The sequence below is a fragment of the Punica granatum genome, chromosome 2, assembly GCF_007655135.1.
Source record: "Punica granatum isolate Tunisia-2019 chromosome 2, ASM765513v2, whole genome shotgun sequence".
Lineage (NCBI taxonomy): Eukaryota > Viridiplantae > Streptophyta > Magnoliopsida > Myrtales > Lythraceae > Punica > Punica granatum.
The window spans coordinates 28,003,789-28,024,093 of record NC_045128.1 but is presented as its reverse complement, the minus strand read 5'-3'; the positions used below and the strand labels follow the sequence as shown (position 1 = coordinate 28,024,093).

The 20,305-nt window shown below is 41.2% G+C and overlaps 4 protein-coding genes and 1 pseudogene across 4 annotated transcripts; 3 read left to right on the top strand and 2 right to left on the bottom strand.

The window, feature by feature from the left end:
- Positions 1-604: 604 nt before the first annotated feature.
- On the bottom strand, positions 605-1,390 carry LOC116197142 (SKP1-like protein 1B). The gene has a single exon (XM_031527180.1). It carries the CDS (start codon positions 1,238-1,240, stop codon positions 764-766), a length of 477 nt encoding a protein of 158 aa, XP_031383040.1. The 5' UTR covers positions 1,241-1,390; the 3' UTR covers positions 605-763.
- Positions 1,391-3,593: 2,203 nt separating this feature from the next.
- On the top strand, positions 3,594-6,878 carry LOC116195190 (probable metal-nicotianamine transporter YSL7). Its single transcript, XM_031524185.1, has 6 exons — positions 3,594-4,022; positions 4,180-4,343; positions 4,463-4,560; positions 5,015-5,149; positions 5,252-5,441; positions 5,574-6,878. Exons 1-6 carry the CDS (start codon positions 3,608-3,610, stop codon positions 6,669-6,671), a joined length of 2,100 nt encoding a protein of 699 aa, XP_031380045.1. The 5' UTR covers positions 3,594-3,607; the 3' UTR covers positions 6,672-6,878.
- Positions 6,879-7,368: 490 nt separating this feature from the next.
- LOC116193851 lies at positions 7,369-13,458 on the top strand (annotated as a pseudogene).
- On the bottom strand, positions 12,504-17,687 carry LOC116197325 (protein S-acyltransferase 11). The gene is made up of 4 exons (XM_031527433.1): positions 17,380-17,687; positions 15,834-16,059; positions 14,729-15,027; positions 12,504-14,098 (listed from the first exon to the last, which is right to left on the bottom strand). The coding sequence occupies exons 1-4, from the start codon at positions 17,404-17,406 to the stop codon at positions 13,604-13,606; spliced, it is 1,047 nt and encodes a 348-aa protein (XP_031383293.1). The 5' UTR covers positions 17,407-17,687; the 3' UTR covers positions 12,504-13,603.
- Positions 17,688-18,679: 992 nt separating this feature from the next.
- LOC116197326 (protein COFACTOR ASSEMBLY OF COMPLEX C SUBUNIT B CCB3, chloroplastic) lies at positions 18,680-20,201 on the top strand. The gene is made up of 3 exons (XM_031527434.1): positions 18,680-18,837; positions 18,912-18,955; positions 19,463-20,201. Exons 1-3 carry the CDS (start codon positions 18,780-18,782, stop codon positions 19,976-19,978), a joined length of 618 nt encoding a protein of 205 aa, XP_031383294.1. The 5' UTR covers positions 18,680-18,779; the 3' UTR covers positions 19,979-20,201.
- The last annotated feature ends 104 nt before the right edge of the window (positions 20,202-20,305 follow it).

The window sequence follows — 20,305 nt, the reverse complement described above, 5'->3', positions numbered from 1 at the left end:
CAGGAGACTCTGAGATCTTTAGGTGATTATTTTAGTAGCAGCCATCAAAATAATTCAAGACAGGCATTTAATTAAGGAATTGTTTTTTTTTATTAATAAAAAAATCTCAAACTTTTGACATTTTAACGATTTTAGCGCGGTTTTTTTCTTTTGCATAAAAAATTACAAAATTGATTTGATAACGATATTAGCACCGGGTCAATATCTCTGTTAATTTTAAAAGGAAATTACTGATAAAGACATTAATGACTGATTTTTGAAATTTAAGTGGAGCGGGTGCTTTTTATGGAACATTATATCTCTTCGATATTTCTTTCCTTTTTTTTAAAAAAATTTCTCTAGTGAGGCTAAGAGATGTTATTTCGGCATCAATTTCAGCCTAATAACGATGTTTTGAGTGAATTTCAAATTCTTTCACCGTATATATAACAATAAAACAATTTATTCCGTACAAACTTGGCAAATCAGATCCGTTTGAATTTCGCAATCTAAGCCAACACCTAAAACGCGGAAAAAAAAAACCTTCAGTTTCCAGTATTCTCATTAATTCGGTGAAGGCAATCTAATAATCGCTATAGGAATTACGAAGAATAAACAGGTCAGGTAAACCGCGCGGAAAGAACTCCATTGCAATTCATGACGTCCTACCCGAAAAAGAAAAAAAACAAAAAAACAAAAGAAACAGAAAATCATGAGCATATGTACTTCTTTGTTAATTGTATATTTGTTCGCGTGCATCTTTCTTACTATGACTACGAAAGAATCACTCAAAAGCCCACGCATTCTCTCGTCGCAACTTCTCCTCTTCCTCTTCGCTGAAGTCGTTCTTGATACCGAATAGGGTGCGAACCTCCTCCACCTTCATATCCTTGATCATGTCCTTCACAGCCTCGCATGTCAGGTCGAGCAGGCCGCGGTGGTTCAGGTAGTTGGCCGCCATGACGAGATCGAAGATGGTCTTCCTGTTGACGTTGACAAACTCCGAGTCCCAGGCCTTGAGCGCTCCCTTGTCAAGCTTCTGCTTGTTGGCCTCGACGTGCTTCTTGCAGTACTCGATCACCTTCGCCAAGACCGGGGCGGTCACGTTTGGCAGGGGAAACTCATGGGCAGTGCAGTCTCCTCCGTCATCGAGCAAGTTCTTGATGGTCGTCATCTGCGATGCTGTGGACATGTCCACCTCGAAGGCCTCACCTTCTGAGGTCCTCAGCTTGATAGTCACGTTCTCCGATGAGGAAGACATGGTCGACGATCTGGAATCGAATTTGATCGATGTAGAGGTTGTCGTTATTTGGAAGTGTTATTTTCCTAGGGTGGACTCTCTATTTATAAGGATGTAGTGAGAATCTTATGAGGATACAGATATAGAGATGAACTGGTCGACGCGGATTTCCTGGTTTAATCTTATGGGGCAATTATATTTATAAATAACAGGAAAATAATACCATTATGGAAAATATCTAGTGGAGCCGGTATTTAATTTTCAATAATAGGAAAGTAATTTAATCGCATACGCAGCTATTATTATGATGATTATTATTTTGAGAGGTGAGTCTGACCGACTTATATCGTTTCATTTCAATTTTACGAAATTTATATGCATGCCATCTAAATCTAAAATTTAAAACAAAGAAAGAAATCCTACTACTGAAGATCATATCGAGATCTGTATATCTTTGAATGTATTACAAGATTACATTAATAACGATAAGATATTCTAGATTTTCGCCTATGTCCTTGTGTATATTATGATTATATGCCTTTTAAAATAAGAGAAATTTTTCCTTGTCAAATGACGTGAGGAAGCACCAATTACATTACATGAAATAGAGAATGATGCTAATCACTCGGATAATTACTATAATTATTTTCATTAAATAATTTTTTGTGGTTCTTTCTCATCTCATCAATGTGAGGCAAGATCATTTTTTAAGATTTTCTCTTTAATCGAGCCCCAACAACAACCGTTGCAGCATCCATACATAATAATTAAGTTAATGGACAAAAAGCTTACTTTTCATACAAATATTTTTTTTTCTTCTAATTTTTTGCCATTCGGGATATGTGGAGCCCATTGAAAATTTATATATACGCTAATTTTTTGCCATGAATGCATAGCACGTCCTAACCCGTGCATACCGCACTTCAACTAAAATGATTTTTATTTTTCTTCTACTACCAACTACAATGATTTATCCTATAGGTTCATGGATGGATTAATTTGGAAGAGGAATAATAAAGTTAGGGTATGAAAATAAAAAGCAAGAATTGAATATAGAATATGAAAAAGTGATAAAAATAATGTGATAAAACCTGTGATTAGGAGGTTGACATGTAGGAGGCAAATGAGAGGGGAGTGTGATATTAAGTGAATAATATTGTCGTTGAACTCACTTTTATTTTAGATTATATCATAAGTTAAATTAAAAATCGGGGAAATTTTCAACGTTTCAACTATATCCAAGATAAATATGGTGGTAATTATAAAATCAGACTTTTTCATAAATAAAAGTATTATAATATATATAAGAAGTATTAAGATAATAAGATAGAAAATATAAGATATAAGATACAGGTATTCTCAGTTTCTTTTTTTCCTTAATTTTTTTCAAATTTCGATTACAAGTTTAGAATGTTTACTCTTGAACAACCGTCTGTTGAAGGACTATAAAGATGGATACGGGAATATTAGTTCCACCGTTCAAGATAGAAGGAGAACAATATGAAAATCAATAGATCGACAAGTCTCAAACCTTAACCTTAGATCCTATGCTGACATTTAAGTGATCAAAACAGATATTTGTGTGCCGCTCTTTTCGAATATACATCAAATAAAAGACAAACAATAATATAAATTAGATGATATGAATTAATCTTCTGAGAATTATTGCCAAATTTTTAAATAACGGTTTTGGCTCTATCCTTTTTTCTCAAAAAAAGTTATCGATAATAACGAGATCATCCCCCGATTGCTAATGTGGTACTGCATCGAAATTCAATTTAGCTTCATTCAGAATTAAAATTACCGACTTTATGTGTGGGATAAGCTAATTAGAGCAAAATTAAACACTCTGAGCCGCACTCACTGGATTTCCAAGATTCATCGGTGTATGCACAACTTCTAAGAATAAGAGGAAGAATTTCAAACCGGTGCAATCGATACTACGTACTTGGTCGTATTTGAATAGAGTATATGAAATGGACGTTCGCTTTGAGTTACTGATCACGTACATAGGTCAATCCGATGAATCAGATAGATCATACCATACAGGAGAATGAATAATATCGTATGAATGAATCTGTATCAGTTTGAAGTACGAATACCCGAATATTCCTCCACGACGCAAGATCCCGAATGATCCCGTTACAGGTGAAGGGATCTGATTTGACATATTTGGGGTGATATATCTGTACTCCTATATATATACAAATTGTCTGTTACACTGACATACCTAGAAATCCTCCTGACCACCCACATCACACGTTCCTCTTATTATGGCCTTGGCTTTGCTGTTTGTTCGAGTTCTACATTGACTACACTCCCTATTTAAATAACCCTAATAGTATCACAATGAGTGCACCTAAAGAGAGTTCTAATCAGGCCAGAGAAATGGCACCGAGAGGGCGTGAGTTTGAAGTCAGGAACGTGCCCTCCTCGGAAATGTCAAGTGCCAACCGGATGGCTGAGGGTGATCATCATGAGGAGGATGCGGACGAGAAGCTGATGATCGAGAAGGTGTTCACGGACACCCCCATCCCGAACTGGAGGCAGCAGCTGACGTTCCGGGCCATGGTGACGGGGTTCCTGCTGAGTCTGGTGTTCAACTTCATAGTCTGCAAGCTCAACCTCACCACGGGAGTGATCCCGTCGCTCAATGTGGCTGCTGGCCTCCTCGGGTTCGCGATGGTGAAGGCTTGGACTACTCTCCTCGACAACTTTGGCCTCCTCAAGCAGCCCTTCACTCGCCAGGAGAACACTGTGATCCAGACTTGTGTCGTCGCATCTTCTGGGATTGCCTTCAGCAGTATGTTCTAAATTTATCAACTAGTATTCATTTATGTAAAAACTGCATTTCTTTTCTTCGATCTACGTGCTCTTTCTCAAGTCTTGATATCATCATTCATCATCGTCACCGCCATGAACTTGAAGATTTCTGATATGAATCATATAATTACATTTAGGTGGGACTGCAACATATTTGTTGGGAATGAGCTCGAGCATAGCCGCACAGGCTGAAGGAGGGAATACACCAGAAAACATTAAAAAGCTCCATCTAGGTTGGGTTATCGGGTTCCTGTTTGTGGTCAGCTTCGTCGGGTTGTTTTCGATTGTCCCCCTCAGGAAGGTACTAAGATTAGTGATGCTTCTTGATTAATTGTCTTCAAAATTGTTTCTTCAAATTCATACTTGATTGATCGTTTTCATTGAGTACGTGTATGTTGTAAATTGTAATTATGTATACAGATGATGGTGTTGAAGTATAAACTCACGTATCCGAGCGGGACTGCGACGGCGTTTCTCATCAATAGCTTCCACACTCCTAAAGGGGCCAAGCTGGCCAAGTAAGCTATGCGCAGTTGATCTTTTGTCGAGATCTTGAATATTCGGCTTTGCGTACAACATGAGTTTCAATCTCATGTTATACTGATAACGCATTACTTCCTTGTGAAAATTCGATCTGAAAATTCACACACACACACACACACATATATATGTATTTATGTATACACACATATATGTGTGTGTATGTGCAAAGAAACTTCTCTGGACATAACTGTTAATGCATTATCACCTGGCAACATTAACCTAGCTAACTAGTTTTGCCTCTGCAAAGCATAGGTCTTTGATGGTGCTCTAGCTTTCTACTTGAATTTATATTCTTAGAATGTAACTAGGAAAAATCTTTTCCGACATTGAAAGCATTGATTCGATGCATGGCAAAGTGTACTGATTCATAATGTGTACGTATATATAAAGATTCATCACGTTCCTTACATTATTGTCATGGTTATGCAGGCAGCAGGTGAGCATGCTGTTCAAGAGCTTCTTCGGCAGCTTCCTCTGGGCCTTCTTCCAGTGGTTCTACGTATCATCGGATGGTTGCGGCTTCAGCAGTTTCCCAACCTTCGGCCTGAAAGCCTTCCGGCAAAAGTGCGTACCCTTAAGTAACATGTAACTTTCCTTCCATATCGATTACAGCAACAATAATTAGACTAACGTATCGGGCGTATATATGCTGCTGGTGTTTTTCAGGTTCTACTTTGATTTCTCAGCAACATATGTTGGGGTGGGAATGATCTGTCCATATATGGTGAACATATCACTCCTCATCGGAGGCGTGATCTCTTGGGGCATCATGTGGCCACTCATCGAGAAGCAGAAAGGCAACTGGTACAGAGCTGAACTCTCTGCGAGCAGCCTCCACGGTATCCAGGGATATCGGGTACGTATATTCATATATATAGTTTCTCAAATTTACACAATCATCCCCAACACCGATGCGATTTTAAATTCTAATTAAGGAGATCATGTATTTACTAGAGGGCACTATCATCATATGTATGTCTTTGTACAGGTTTTTCTAGCCATTGCCATGATGCTCGGGGACGGTCTCTACCACGTCATCGTCATGCTCTTCAAGACCTCAACCAGCCTCATCAAGAAAGCCTCCAAGTCCAAGGAAGCATCCACCACGGGCGGCCCCACTGTCAGCTATGATGATGAACGCAGGACACACTACTTCCTCAAGGACGCGATCCCCATTTGGGCTGCAGTAGTTGGGTATGTAGCCCTCGCAGTTATCTCCATCTGCATCATCCCGAACTTGATCTTCCACCAATTGAAGTGGTATCACCTACTGGTTGCCTATGCAATTGCACCGGTCCTGGCCTTCTGCAATGCTTACGGATGTGGCCTCACTGACTGGTCCTTGGCTTCCAACTACGGGAAATTCGCCATCATCATCTTCAGTGCCTGGGTTGGGCTCAAGGACGGCGGGGTCGTTGCCGGGCTTGCAGCTTGCGGGGTCATGATGAGCATTGTTTCCACAGCCTCGGACCTGATGCAGGACTTCAAGACGGGCTACCTGACCCTCTCGTCACCTCGGTCCATGTTCTTCAGCCAGGTGATCGGGACCGCGATGGGCTGCATCATGAGCCCACTGGTCTTCTGGTTCTTCTACAGAGCCTATCCGATTGGAGACCCTGACGGGTCTTACCCAGCCCCATACGCCCTCGTGTACCGAGGGATCGCTCTTCTTGGAGTGGAGGGCGTGTCCTCCCTCCCAAAGAACTGCCTCGCCCTCGCCATCACCTGCTTTGTGGTAGCAATAGTGATGAACCTGCTCCGGGACCTGCTCCAGCACTTCGAGACCAACTACGGGTTCTACAGGTACATTCCTAGCCCAATGTGCATGGCGATCCCATTCTACCTCGGGAGCTACTTTGCGATTGATATGTGCATCGGGAGCCTGATCCTTTACTTATGGGAGAGGAGCAACAAGCAAAAGGCCAAGGACTTTGGGCCTGCAGTAGCATCGGGACTCATATGCGGCGACTCATTGTGGGGCATCCCGGCGGCGATTCTCTCCCTCGCCGGAGTTAACGCTCCAATCTGCATGAAGTTCCTCTCCGCCTCTGCTAATGCGAGAGTTGATAAGTTCTTAGAAGGATAGGTGATATTAATTAATTCATCAAGTTCATGTGCATAATTCTTGGGATCTATATATGGTTTTTTAGTGCCTGGGTTATTCATATAGGGGTATAGTTGGTCGAGTCCATATGTCTAGTATTTCAACTTCTGTAAATTTGCTTTCTTCTATTTTGGTTCATGTAAATTATTTCGTTATGATTAATTAGAATTCATATTTTATTAATTAAAATCCATAATCCCCGTATAGTAATGTGAAATATCGGTACATTTTAGCCCTAGCATTGGGCAACACCTAAGTAATAGGGCAGAGTAATTGCAAAATAATGGGCAAGCGAATTCGTGGTTCAACAGTATGCCTATTCTTGTATTAAGAAGATTCTGAATTCAATTCTCACCAATAAAATTTCTCTACAGATTTCGTTTGTAATAAAAAAAGAAAATATATATGACCCTTGTGTTTAATTATATTATACTACCAACAAAAGTGTTGGCTGAATGGTAAGCAGCTCACCCTTATAAGGAGGAGAACACAAGTTCGAATCCCGAGAAGCACACCTGTTAGGAGGGAGTTCGAATCCCGAGAAGCACACCTGTTGGGAGGGAGAATAACCTTTAATGCTCGATCTCCATACTAAATTAGTCAGACCCCATTGAGATTCTGGATACCAAGTACACATTATGTTATACTGGATAAAATATCATACCATTAGTATCAGATCATGGAAAGCGTGAAAGGTGGAAAAAGGAAATTTGGGATAGTGCTTAATGGCAACAAAAGGAACAGATGGCGTGAAGCAGACAGTGTGCATGCATGGATTCTACATGGAAACTACTCTGTATACATTGCAGCTTGCAATCTGAGTTTCATAAACACACTAAGTGCGGAATGAAAGGAGGAGGAGGAGGAGAGTTCTCCGTCGAGCGGTCATCTGCAGCGGCAGCAGAGCTGCCACCATGTTGACAACAGCTCACGCTGAGGGCTATTGGGACGGGGCCGGTGCTGAGCTTGGTGTTCAACTTCGTGGCGTGCAAGTTCAGCCTCACCACCCGCATCATCCCCTCCCAAGCAGCGGGCCTTCTGGGATGCATGGTGGTTAGGCTCTGGACCTCAGTCCTTGGTCGGTTCAGCAGCCTCTCACAGCAGACCTTCACCTGGCAGGAGAACACCGTGTTTCAGACGTGCATGGTGGCATCCTCCGGGATCGAGTTCAGCTGTAGGCCGCTAGATAATCTACTTATAAAGTGACGGATTTTCGTCTCGTCCTTTTCTCCGATACATTCAATCAGTATTTTCCACCTTATGATATGGAATATTGATAGATTTGTCACTGATCGCATCGGTTGGAGCAGGTGGGTGGGACTGCAAGTTATTTGCCGGGGATAAATGCACGCATAGCAGCACAAATAGATGGAGGGAACACAAGAGAGAAGGTGAAGGACCTGTCCCTTGGTTGGATCTTCGGATTAATTCACGGCAAGCTTCGTCGGGCTATTCTCCATCGTCCCCCTTAGAAAGGTAATCGATCTCTTTATATCCATCTTCGCCTGCACTGCACACTAGTATAGAGTCTAGTCGGACGGGTTATATCCTACATGATTGATGATTGATATGGCTATTATGACCTTTTGTTGGAATTGCACGTCTGGACAACGAGAATAGTAGCGTCCCATAGTCTCCTGGATTCTTATACATTCCTATTACGGATATTCCATTGTATCATAATCATATCCTTGTAAAATAGGATAGTTGTATATTTGATTATCTAGAATCCCATAGAATTAGGGTATTTTTTTGTTTTCATTTTTAGCTATATACGCCTATTTATGTATCTTCTCTATACAGAATGAATTTGAGCTCAAGATTATCAAAGTATCAGAGCACCTCCGATCACCATTTTGCTAATTAATCAATTCGTGAGAGTTCAACAATGTCTGATGTGAGTGATTCAGAAAGAGACCCAGATAAGGGTCTGGAGTCGACGAAGTCTGCCGAGGCTTTGGGCAAGAAGGCTGAGTTACCTGTGGTGTACCGACTCAGCTCTTCGAATGGGACGGGCAGTGTTCTGATTGGATGCCGCCTTATAGGTGATAACTACCTCACATTGTCACGTGCAATGCTGAGTGCTTTAAGGGCGAAGAGCAAGCTGCCCTTCATCGACGGACGCTTGAGAGACCAGAAGAGGGTGATCCGTATTGGGAGAGATGGGATATTTGCAATTCCACGGTCATTGCATGGATTTTCAACACTGTGGAAGAAGATAGTCAATCGACTATTGCTGGTGCGGTCAATGCAAAACTCCTTTGGGATGACCTGAAGGAGAGGTATTCACTGGGCAATCAATCTCGGATATATCAAATTAAATCCGAGATTTGCCTTCTGAAGCAAGGACGGACTGTGAGGGATTACCACGGGAAGGCGAAGATGCTATGGGATGAGCTCGAGAATTATCTTGAGACACCGAATTGCAACTGTGCGGCAGCATCCAGTTTCGTGGCGCAATGGGAAACCCTGAAGGTTTATCAATTCCTAATGGGGCTTACGCCCGAATTCAACTCTGTGCCTGAAGAAAATCAAATATAATATGAGAGGAAAGAAAGGAGATATCGAAACGTGCTGGCTAGAGGTCAAAGTCACAGGAGTTTATTATTTAGATTGACTCACCGACTCATTGAATACATAGAATTACTAACCTATTTATAGGCTCAGGAAGCAATCGGACTAGGATAGAAATAATATCCAAATACTATCATAAAATCTAAATGCGATAATAGTAAACCATAGTGATACCAATTAACCTAATTGATTGATACAATCTTATTCAAATGTTATATTTCCTAATATGCTAAACTAATATCTCCAATACTTCCCCTCAAAATGAACATGGAGTGCAACAGAATGTTCATCTTGCATATGATTTTAATCTACATAATCTCATGATTTGCAATCGAACAATAACTTTCATCTACGACCAAATTTTGCAGCGATGATAAAAGGGAGTTTCTTTGACTCCAACAAAAGCTCTTCGTCGGAGGCGATATGCATGATCAATGCATGCTCTTCAAATGCCGACTTCAATTGGTGGTTGCAGTGGGCTTGTCCTGACCGACATGCTCTGATACCATGAAAAAAATCAAATATAATATGAGATGAGAGAAAGAAGATATCGAAACAAGGTGGCCAGAGGCCAAAGCCACGGGAGTTTATTATTGGGGTTTTTACTTAAAATGGCTCATGGTTTGTTTGTTTTGTCAAATCTATCCTATGTTTTTTTTTGTCAAATCTATCCCATGATTTACATTTTGCATCAAATCTATCCCGGCGTTATCGTTTCCGTCGACATCTAACAGCCGTGTTGACGTGACACGTGGAGAGATAGTGGGCCACACTTGTCACGTGGGCACCACGTCAGCATGGCCGTTAGATGTCAATGGAAAAGATAACGCCGGGATAGATTTGATGCAAAAAGTAAACAATGGAATAAATTTGACCCAAAAAAAGCATATGATAGATTTGACAAAACGGACAAAATATAAGCCATTTTAGGTAAATATCCCGTTTATTATTTGGATTGACTCACTGACTCATCGAATACATAGAATTACTAGCCTATTTATAGGCTCAGGAAGCAGTCGGACTAGGATAGAAATAATACCAAAATATTATCATAAAATCTAAATGCGATAATAGTAAATCCTAGTGATACCAATGAACCTAATTGATTGATACAATTTTATTCCAATGTTATATTTCCTAATATGCTAAACTAATATCTCCAATACTCCCCCTCAAGATGAACATGGAGTGCAACAAAATGTTCATCGTGCACGTGATTTTAATCTACATAATTTCATGATCTGCAATCAAACAATAACTTTCATCTACAACCAATTTTTGCGGCGATGATAAAAAGGAGTTTCTTTGACTCCAACAAAAGCTCTTCGTTGGAGGCAATATGTGTGATCGATGCACGCTCTTCAAATGCCGACTTCAATTGGTGGTTGCAGCGGGCTTATCCTGACCGACCTGCTCTGATGCCATGAAGAAAATCAAATATAATCTGAGATGAGATAAATGAGATATCGAAACATGGTGGCCAGAGGCCAAAGCCAAGGGAGTTTATTATTTAGACTGCCTCATTGACTCATCGAATATATAGAATTACTAGCCTATTTATAGGCTCAGGAAGCAATTGGACTAGGATTGAAATAATATCAAAATACTATCATAAAATCTAAATGCGATAATAGTAAATCCTAGTGATACCAATTAACCTAATTGATTGATACAATCTTATGCAAATATTATATTTCCTAATATGCTAAACTAATATCTCCAATAGTATGCTACACTATTTTGAGCATTGAACCACTTCCAAACCTGAACAAGGTGTATGCGAATGAGAAAAAGCAAATCTCGTGCGTAGATACACCTCAGCAGAATGGATGGGTCGAAAGGAAACACATACACATATTAAATGTAGCCCGTGCACTTTTGTTCTAGACATCGCTTCCCGTGAAGTTTTGGGGGTAATTTGTCTCGACCGTAGTCCACTTTATTAATCTTACTCCTATGCCCTTACTTTATAACAAGAGTCCCCGTGAGGTACTATTTGGCAAAGCCCCGAATTATGCTAATTTACGAGTTTTTGTCTAGTTATGTTATGCCTATCATTGATCTCGTGCTAGAGACAAATTCGAGGAACGACCCTGGAAATGCGTGTTCATTGGCTATCCTCATGGCAAGAAAGGATGGCGACTCTATGCTCTCAAAACACGGGAATTTTTTGTCTCGCCAGATGTCCAATTTTGTGAGGACGTATTTCCTTTCTCGGAGGTGGACAGAGATGAAGAAAATTTTTCGAAGGGCACGACTCCATTATTTCTGGAATCTGGGAGCGATGTTCGTGAGGGGGAGCATGGCGGGTCAGCGTGATGGGCTGATCAGGAAGGTAACCGGGACTGAACCCAGTCCAGGCCCAGCGACTGGGCTCAGTCCAGCAACAGAAACAACGGGCCCAGCAGACAATGAAGGCCCAGGGAGGAGTCCAACAGAGAGACGGACCGGACCTGAGCACAGCCCAGCAAGGAGTCCAGGGGTAAGGGCTGGAACTGAGCTGGAATCCAGCCCAACAAATAGCCCAGCAGCAGGCATCCAATTTGAGTGCATAGGAAATTCAGTTGCGACGTTCTAACGGGAATAAGAGTGCACCGGGATGGATGAAAGATTTCGTTGTACATACGGCTCGTGGCTACACCCGCTTCCGATGACTCCTCAGGCTGATGATGTTGTTGAGGTACAAACCGACGTACCCGAGTGGGACTGCTACTGCATTCCTTATCAATAGCTTCCATAATCCTAAAGGGGCCCAATTGGCCAAGTAAAGCTTTCAATTAAGCACCATTTTAATTGAAGTAATTATATTATTATAGTTCAATGTTTAAGTATTCTTTTTCACTTTCTGTCAAAAGATATAGTAAGCAATTGATGATAGATGTTAGTCATTTGATCTATCAGTAATTTAATGGAGAGAGCAAACTAAAATGCTAATCACATGCTTCTTTGGGAGCTTTGCTTGGACCGGTTTTCAATGGATTTTCACGGCTTCAGATGGTTGCGGATTCAACAGCTTCCCGGTCCGGTGTTCGGCCTTCAAGCCTATAAGCAAAAGTAAGCTTGTGTTTGACAAAATTCATCAGATGAGAGTGTTTGATTTATAGCGGAATAAGAAGTATTGAGGTACTTTTAATGAATTTCAAATGTTTGTATTACTCTAAAGGTCCGTTGTATGGAAACTCAGTTTACCACTGAACCACGTCCTCATGACTAGGATGTTTTGCCATTTAAAACTTATCGTTAATTAGGATTGTGATTATCAGATTTGATTGAAATTTGACAAGTACTGATACAGAAGTTTGGCAAAACACAGGTTTTATTTTGATTTCTCGCTTACATATCTTGGAGTGGGAATGATCTGCCCTTACATTGTAAACATATCATCCCTCCGATCTTAGCCTTCTGCAATGCCTATGGCTGCGGTCTGACTGATTGCTACCTCGCCTCCGCGTATGGTAAAGTCGCCATCATCATATTCAGTTCTTGGGTCGGCGTTGAACGGGGCGGCATCATTGTCGGGCTAGCCTCTTGCGGTGTCATCATGAACATCATCTCGACAGCCTCCGATCTAATGTAAGACTTCAAGACGGCATACTTGACACTCACATCCCCTCGGTCTATGTTCCTAGCACAGGTCATTGGCACGGGGATTGGCTGTATCATCACACCACTGATATTCTGGTTCTTCTAAAGGGCATATCCACTCGGCGATCCCATGGGATCGTACCCCGCACCTCAGACCCTGATCTACCAGGGTATTGCGCTCATCGGTGCAGAGGGCACGTCCTCCCTTCCAAAGCACTGCGTCACACTGGCTGTGACATTCTTCGCTGCTTCAGTCGCAATAAGCCTGATCCCGGAATTGCTGAGACTGTTCTGCACCAAGGCCGAGCTCTACCAGTTCATTCCAAGCCCTATGTGCATGGCTGTCCCGTTCTACCATGGGGTGTCCTTTTTGATCGACATGGTTATCTGGAGTCTGATCCTCTACAACTGGGAGAGAAGGAACTGGAAAGAGGCTGATGACTTAGGTCCAGCCATGGCCTGTGGCTTCATTTGTGGGGATTCATTGTGGGGTGTCCCAGCTGCTGTGCTCTCTCTTGCTGGAGTCAGGCCTCCCATTTGCATGAAATTCCATTCTGCCTCTGTCAAATCAGAGCGTCGACAACTTTTTAGCTGCGCAATAACTTTGTAAAATCCAAACTTTACATCGAACGCCGAACACCCGTTAATTAGAATCAAAGAATAAAGCGGCAAAAACAATCTACAACAGATGGTGAAGGACCAAAATTTTAACAACGGCAGCAAATATGTGAACTACAGCTCCACGCCCTATAAATTCACGTCTTGTGTCTCTTCCTAGACCACCGAAACACCGAGAAGTGTCTCAAGACAGAATACGGACACCCAAAAAAGCGCAAAATATTCCGACAATCCCTCACTCCAACTCTGCCCTCCCCCTGCGATGAATTCAAGAGACTCAAATACGTCTCGCCCTCATAAATATAACACAGCTGCTGCCACAGGAGCACGCAGAGCCCTATCTGAACAGAAACACTGGCAACACTCAAGTACACAAGAATAACACCTCTAGTGGATAACAGAAATACAGAATTTAGAAAAGCAAAAGCAATTTCTTTCACGAGCCCCGTGGCTAAATGAGTACTGCTGAATCTGTAACGGTGATCGAGAAACGACTTGCTGAACCGTAGAGGAGGCCAAGTTCGTAATGCCGCAAAGGTGCACATGGTGGTGACATAGAGAGTGCTGACTATGGTCGAGATTAGGAAGGCGATGAAGTAGCGATGGTTTGATGCCCCTACACAGTTACCAATCTGCATATAGAAGAGATGAGAAGAGAACATTATAACCAAACAGAATGTCGTAGAGAACTTCGCATATGTTATCTGATATGCAGTCATATTATCACATCAAAAAGAACCCAGATATAACGCAAAACTCGAGGGAAACTCTAGTAAATTTATAAAGAAAGAATAGATAAGCTGGTTTCACTTTAATCGGCATGAATAACAACAGCAAACATTTGTAACTGATTCGGTTAATAAGAACCTTTCCAGGCTCACTTCATATTAGACTTCCCCGATCATCAAATATTCATGATTGATAGAAGGAACATGCAACAACAATGTTTAAGACTCTTGTATTGCATCAACTGAGCTAATCTGACATTGTACACTTCAATGGGACCTCGATAAGAAGAAAAATAGCGAGAAATAAGATAACAAATTCCTTGTCTTCCATCAGTCATTATTGGCAGAGCGCAGAGGTTGAAGACTTTTGAACTTGAGACACGGATTTGGAATACTATTTTCATCTATTGCATGACAAGCCAATTTTCCTTAAGCAAAGAAAAGTATGACAAGCAACTCTAATTTTCAAGACTAAGGCATTCTTTTCCAGATACAAGAAAAGGAAAACCTAAACTGAGAGCTGGTAGCACTCACAAAGGGGCAGTGGTGATCCATGTCCAGCACGCATGTTCCACATGAACGGCAGTGGTGAGTTCTTGGTGACTTGGGCCTCAAACAGTAGTGACAGAAAGTATAGTCCTGAAGTTCCCCCTTACTCACCACCGGGTAGCTGCCCCACACAATGTTCGGAGGCGGGCCTGCAGGTCGAAACGCTGCGAGGCTGAAGGTTGTGAGTGTAGTTACAATCAATAGCAGAGTCACAAATGAGTGAAATATCCCACAGGAAAAGCTGATTGAGAAAACGATGGGATATAACGCCCACACCCCACCACCTGCAATCGGGTGAAGAAGCACGAGAATGAGGCAATGTATATTGGATCAGCACAAGAGAAAATAGAAAAAGAAAACGTGTTTATTCTAATAAGCAAACTTCCAAGGCAGCATGCAATTGTCAGAGTCGGCAGAATAATGGACGTAAAACTTGTAAGTATAAATTGCATTCAGGAGGTATAGTAATGGCATCAAAAACTTAAAATAACAGTTAGAAAAGAAATAGGAATGGAAGAGAACGAAAAATCAAAAGAAGCTCTCTTCTACCTAGAAGCCATCACAATAGAGCATGAAATAACCATGCTGCGCAAACATGCTAGATTAGTGCTATCTCATTTAAAGAACCAAATTACATGGGGGCTAGCAAGGCAGAGGAGATGCCACTGCCCAAAAGGTTTTTCGTTTAATGGTAAATAAGAGATTTTCAATCATAAAGCCACCATGAGAATGCAACCCTTCATATATACAAAAGTAAACTGCAAAGATGTATGAAAAGATTTTCAATAACATAACGAAGTCTATCATGTTGAGAACATGCCTATGTCATTTTATACCCAGGCTATACCCAAACATGTGCATCACTAATCCCTCTATCTCGAGAGATTCTATTTTTTCCCAAAGATGCAGGGGGAGCTGTAGTCACACGTGATAATGATCTATAAATTATTCCAAACCATTCCCTTCTTGTTTCAGCGTGCTAAAAGTGCTTTTAGAGCATAATCATCAAGAATGCTGGTACTTAGTAGAGGACAAGTTGGGAATTGAAACAACTAAATCGATAAATAAGGTAGCAGCTTGAGTAACTTACATATGATAAAAAGCATGAACAATGACACGATGCAGAGAAAACAGCGGTCACGGACGCATCTCCACCACAAGCTATTATCCTTACGATCCCCTTTAGTGTTTAGATTCGTGATGGCTCCACACCATCCACATCTGAAGACGGGTATATTGGATGGTAAGAGAATGTGAAGTCCACAGCCCCAGCATTTCTTTTCATTATCTTCGATGATCAATGCTTCGAGATTCTCCTTCAAATAAAATTTCCATCAGAAAGAAAGTTACATAAACTATTTACTGTATGGAAGAATAATTGTTTGAATAACAATCTTTCTCATATCAGTCGTAATCAAATCCATAGAAACTTATGCATAGCAATTAAAGCACTTCAAGCCCAAAAATCAACCTTGAGCAACTGCAATTTAAGTGAGTAAAGACCTGCATAGTTTTCATGATGTCAAGCCTATGCTTTTCATAACTACCCATGTTTATACATAAAACAAACTTTTTTCCTCCGAAGAAATATCAATTCTCAATAATTTATTTTTCTAATTTTAATCAGTTCCTATCTAGTAGATCAAACATAATATTGCACAAAATTCAGAAGATAGATCGACTCTTCGAGAAAATAAAAATTGCTTTATACTTAATAGTCATTCTATTTGATTCCATCAGACAACAAGAGAGAGCGGCTAAAAAGGAGACCAAGGAAAAAGCTTTTTATTGTCTGCTTCGACAAAAACCTAATGGACAGGTTGTTGAAGATGAAAGTATTTCAAAGTTTTTTGCATGATCCTTCACAAGGAGCTATCAACTAATATCAGATATCAAACTTTATCTTAATTTGGATTTATCAGGAAGCCCAAGCAAATGGGAACATCAAAGTATCTGGGGCTCTGAAAATTGGGATGGGATGGATAAAAAGTCCCTGAGGCTGATCAGTTTGGAAGCAGAAAATTGTATCAAGGCGACGACAAACATCGATGATGGAAAAGAGCAAGATTTGCACAGGACAACAAAGGAATGCCCGAAAGAAGATGGCAGAGGAGTTACAGCCTTGCAGATGAACAGGAGAAACCCGAAATGGAGCTGAACACAAAGATTACGAAAAACAATCAGCCTCAATTCCTAACAGAACCTCTTTCTTTGTTATGCAAAGTTCGGACCGCAGTCTATGCCGATAAATAGTATGCATGGGATCTGATAAAGCAGCTGCAATACAATTTCAGCCAGCATAATGCATACTCATCTGCAAGTTTCTGGAAACATACTCAAATGAGGAACATTTCTGGAAACATTTCCAAACAGGAACACAAGTGGCAATGTTCTGCTCCATCTCCATAGGATAAGTCTCAACTCAAAACTCAAACTAAAAGCAGAAGGGCAATTAGATTAAGCTCGAATTCATTCGTCAGACAGAACAAATGGGAATTTCAGGCCATGAACACCCAGAGTCTAGGCGGGTTGATTTGAAATGGTAATCATAACATCAATTCGAATAAAGGGCATTTGAAAGAAGCATCAATAACGGCTTCCCCTGATAACTCAAAATGATTAGGGAAGGCAAGTACCGCGGGTAAGTCAACCATGTGTCGCATCTGCTGGGAATTTCGGTCCAAAAGAGAGAGACAGAGAAGGGGCGTTGAAATTGGAGAACGAAGGAGGAAGAAGAATCTCTCTCACTTCTTCTTCTCTCTGTCGGGGCACACGACCAGAACCGACCCGCACGTACGATTGGTATGGTTTTCATTCGACGAAACTAACGGTGATAAAAGAAAGCACATCATCGGTAGGAGTAATGTGGCATCTTTGGTATCCAGATTAAGGTTTTGGTAGGAAATAAGAAAATTTAACAAGGCAGTCCAAAAGTAGATACAAGGGGAAAATGGCCAAATCGGATATTACAAGAGCGGAAAAGTAGACTAATTTAACAAGGCATTCGCTATCCCTTCCATCCGCCACTAATATTAATCATTATAATGTATAAAATTAAATGATGGGCGGGTTAAAGTTGTTGGGCTAACAAAATAATAGGTGCGCAAGGTGCTCGCCACCCCTTCCTTCCAATTGAGGTTAATTCTTGAATATTAATTTCTTAACTTTGAAATTTTAAAAAATATTTGAAGTATGAAAGGTCTAATTTAAATTTTTTCTAAATAATACGGCCTTATTGAGATGAAAATAAATTTTATCTATATTATAAATCGGTGAAAGGAAAGAGGCTGGGCTAATATTTCATTTTCAATTTTGTCTATGACAAAATAATACAATTAATCGACACATTTTGAGGCTCCGGCAAAATTGGGAATGAATTAATGATTTTGATTTTTCTTTAACGATTAGACTTTTTACTTCCTATTCACTTCTTCTCTTCTTTTTTTCTCCCCTCCCCTTAAATTGTGACTCCTTTTTTCTCTCTCCCATCTGGCCATTTCTTTTTCTTTTTAATTAATCATTATAAACAAACTACATAAATAAAAAAATCATAAAAAATAATTATATTTTTGAAAAAAAATTTAAAGAACAAAAAAAAAAGTTTTCGTGGACTGCCCACCACCACTCTGCCCAGATAATCGGTGACCACAGACCAATGAGACTGCTCGAAACCTCATTAGGAATTGATAGCTATTAGCAAAACTCCAAATATTTCCATATACATATCACTCTCATACCATAGTAATATTGATTTCAGAGGTGGGGTTCTCATAGGCCGCCACCAACTCCTCATCCAAGGCCACCGGTGGCAATGGTTGTTGGCGACCTTGAGTGCGGGCGATGGCCGGTAAGGACGCCCTGGTCCCCCAAATAAAAGAAAATAATAACAATAATAAAATCAGGGGTGATTACATGGGCCTGGATCGGGTCTTAAAGTTATGACCCGATTCTTAGCCCAGCCCGGTGCAGGTTTATCCGTTAGCTAACCGCTCTCAGTCTCAGCGCTCGCTAGGCCGCTCTCTTTGTCCACTCTGCAATGGCGGCAATGACAGCTTCAGCTTCGTTCTCTCCCCTTCACCCCTGCAATTCTGCTGGTAGAAATTTACATCCTTGGCAAACCTCAATGCATTTTTGGCTCTTGTTTGACATCCACGGCCCAATTTTGCAGGGTGGAATCCTCTCCTGAACCCTCCATTGAAGACTAACGCCTCCGTGAGTTTCCTCATCTCTCTGCAATCGGCGTCTCAGTGATGAATATGATACGATTCTTTTGTGTACGGAAGTTTCATCAATCAGAAATGGAATTTGATAAGAATTTCGTCTTTATCGTTCGAATCTTTCATTTTGAGCTCTGCAATTTGATTTGCTTCGAGTCGAATGGAATCAGGGTTAGGGCATGTGCTTGCAAATATCATCGTAGAAGTCCCTCAAGAAATTGAGTAGATGTATTGTTGGTTGAGCTGATTGAAGAGTTCTCCTGAACAGTTAACATTTTCTGGATAATTGGACTTGGTAAATGATAGCATTAGTTTGGAAGAATCCGTTAATGCCTTCCTTCTAACATCTTTTCGAGTTCCTCGAACTTCTGTTGCCTCTTAAGTGACAGTTAACTTTCTCGAATTATAATTTAAAATTGTTCGATTGCTTCGAGTTTTGATTATGCTCGCTCAATCCATGAATGGTAGAGTTCGTATCTTCACGTTGTAGTTTTGGTTGCAGACGACGAGCTTCAAGCGTCTCGATAGAAGAAAACCTGGCCGCAGCCTTCAACCAGCAAGATGCAGCATGATCCATGCTGGATTCACGGGTTCTTGCAATGAACTATCCTTGCAAAGCCTAACTACTTCACTGGATCCACCTGATGCAACGAACATCGTTCAAAATCTTGGAACTGACTTCCATTTGATCCAGAGATTAGCAGTCGCTGATATTGACCCTGCTACGGCAAAGCTTGCTATCGGGATCCTGGGCCCCTTCCTCTCGGCCTTTGCCTTTCTATTTATACTGAGGATAGTAATGTCATGGTACCCCAAGCTTCCTGTGGGCAAGTTCCCCTACGTGATTGCATATGCTCCCACAGAGCCCCTGCTCATCCCGACGAGGAAGCTGATCCCTCCCCTTGGAGGAGTCGATGTCACTCCTGTCGTGTGGTTCGGGCTGATCAGTTTCCTAAATGAAATCTTAGTGGGGCCACAAGGGCTCCTCGTGCTTCTCTCTCAGCAGATTAGCTCGTAAAACTTTGTCTGAGAACACTACGCATTCGTGTTCTTGAAGGACGGCGTTTCTAGATTTTCCTCTTTGCGCTAGGAAATCCTCTTGGACATGTTCTCTGTCTGCAGAAGAGCACACTGATTCAAGGAATCATACCATTTCCATATAGAGAAATACTTCTGATTGCAAAACTTGATTTTGCTGTCGAGCTCTAAGATTTGTATACCATATGTAATCTGTTCGGCTCCGTCCATTCCATCGTACTAACAGGCCCTTGATAGAGTTGAGCCATTAATCTTATCATATCCGGCTCCGCCCGTTCCATCTTATCAACAGGCCCTTGATAGTTTA

Excerpts from the sequence above, each read along its gene's own strand:
- LOC116197142 (XM_031527180.1), bottom strand. The coding sequence starts at position 1,240 with ATGTCTTCCTCATCGGAGAACGTGACTATCAAGCTGAGGACCTCAGAA.
- LOC116195190 (XM_031524185.1), top strand. The coding sequence starts at position 3,608 with ATGGCACCGAGAGGGCGTGAGTTTGAAGTCAGGAACGTGCCCTCCTCG. Across the intron at positions 4,561-5,014 it reads AAAGGGGCCAAGCTGGCCAA|GCAGCAGGTGAGCATGCTGT; the intron begins GTAAGCTATGCG and ends ATGGTTATGCAG. Across the intron at positions 5,150-5,251 it reads CTGAAAGCCTTCCGGCAAAA|GTTCTACTTTGATTTCTCAG; the intron begins GTGCGTACCCTT and ends GGTGTTTTTCAG.
- LOC116197325 (XM_031527433.1), bottom strand. The coding sequence starts at position 17,406 with ATGCGACACATGGTTGACTTACCCGCG. Across the intron at positions 16,060-17,379 it reads ACATGGTTGACTTACCCGCG|GAGAATCTCGAAGCATTGAT; the intron begins GTACTTGCCTTC and ends TTTTATTTGAAG. Across the intron at positions 15,028-15,833 it reads GTTCATGCTTTTTATCATAT|GTGGTGGGGTGTGGGCGTTA; the intron begins GTAAGTTACTCA and ends ACCCGATTGCAG.
- LOC116197326 (XM_031527434.1), top strand. The coding sequence starts at position 18,780 with ATGGCGGCAATGACAGCTTCAGCTTCGTTCTCTCCCCTTCACCCCTGC. Across the intron at positions 18,838-18,911 it reads TCACCCCTGCAATTCTGCTG|GGTGGAATCCTCTCCTGAAC; the intron begins GTAGAAATTTAC and ends CCAATTTTGCAG. Across the intron at positions 18,956-19,462 it reads CATTGAAGACTAACGCCTCC|ACGACGAGCTTCAAGCGTCT; the intron begins GTGAGTTTCCTC and ends TTTTGGTTGCAG.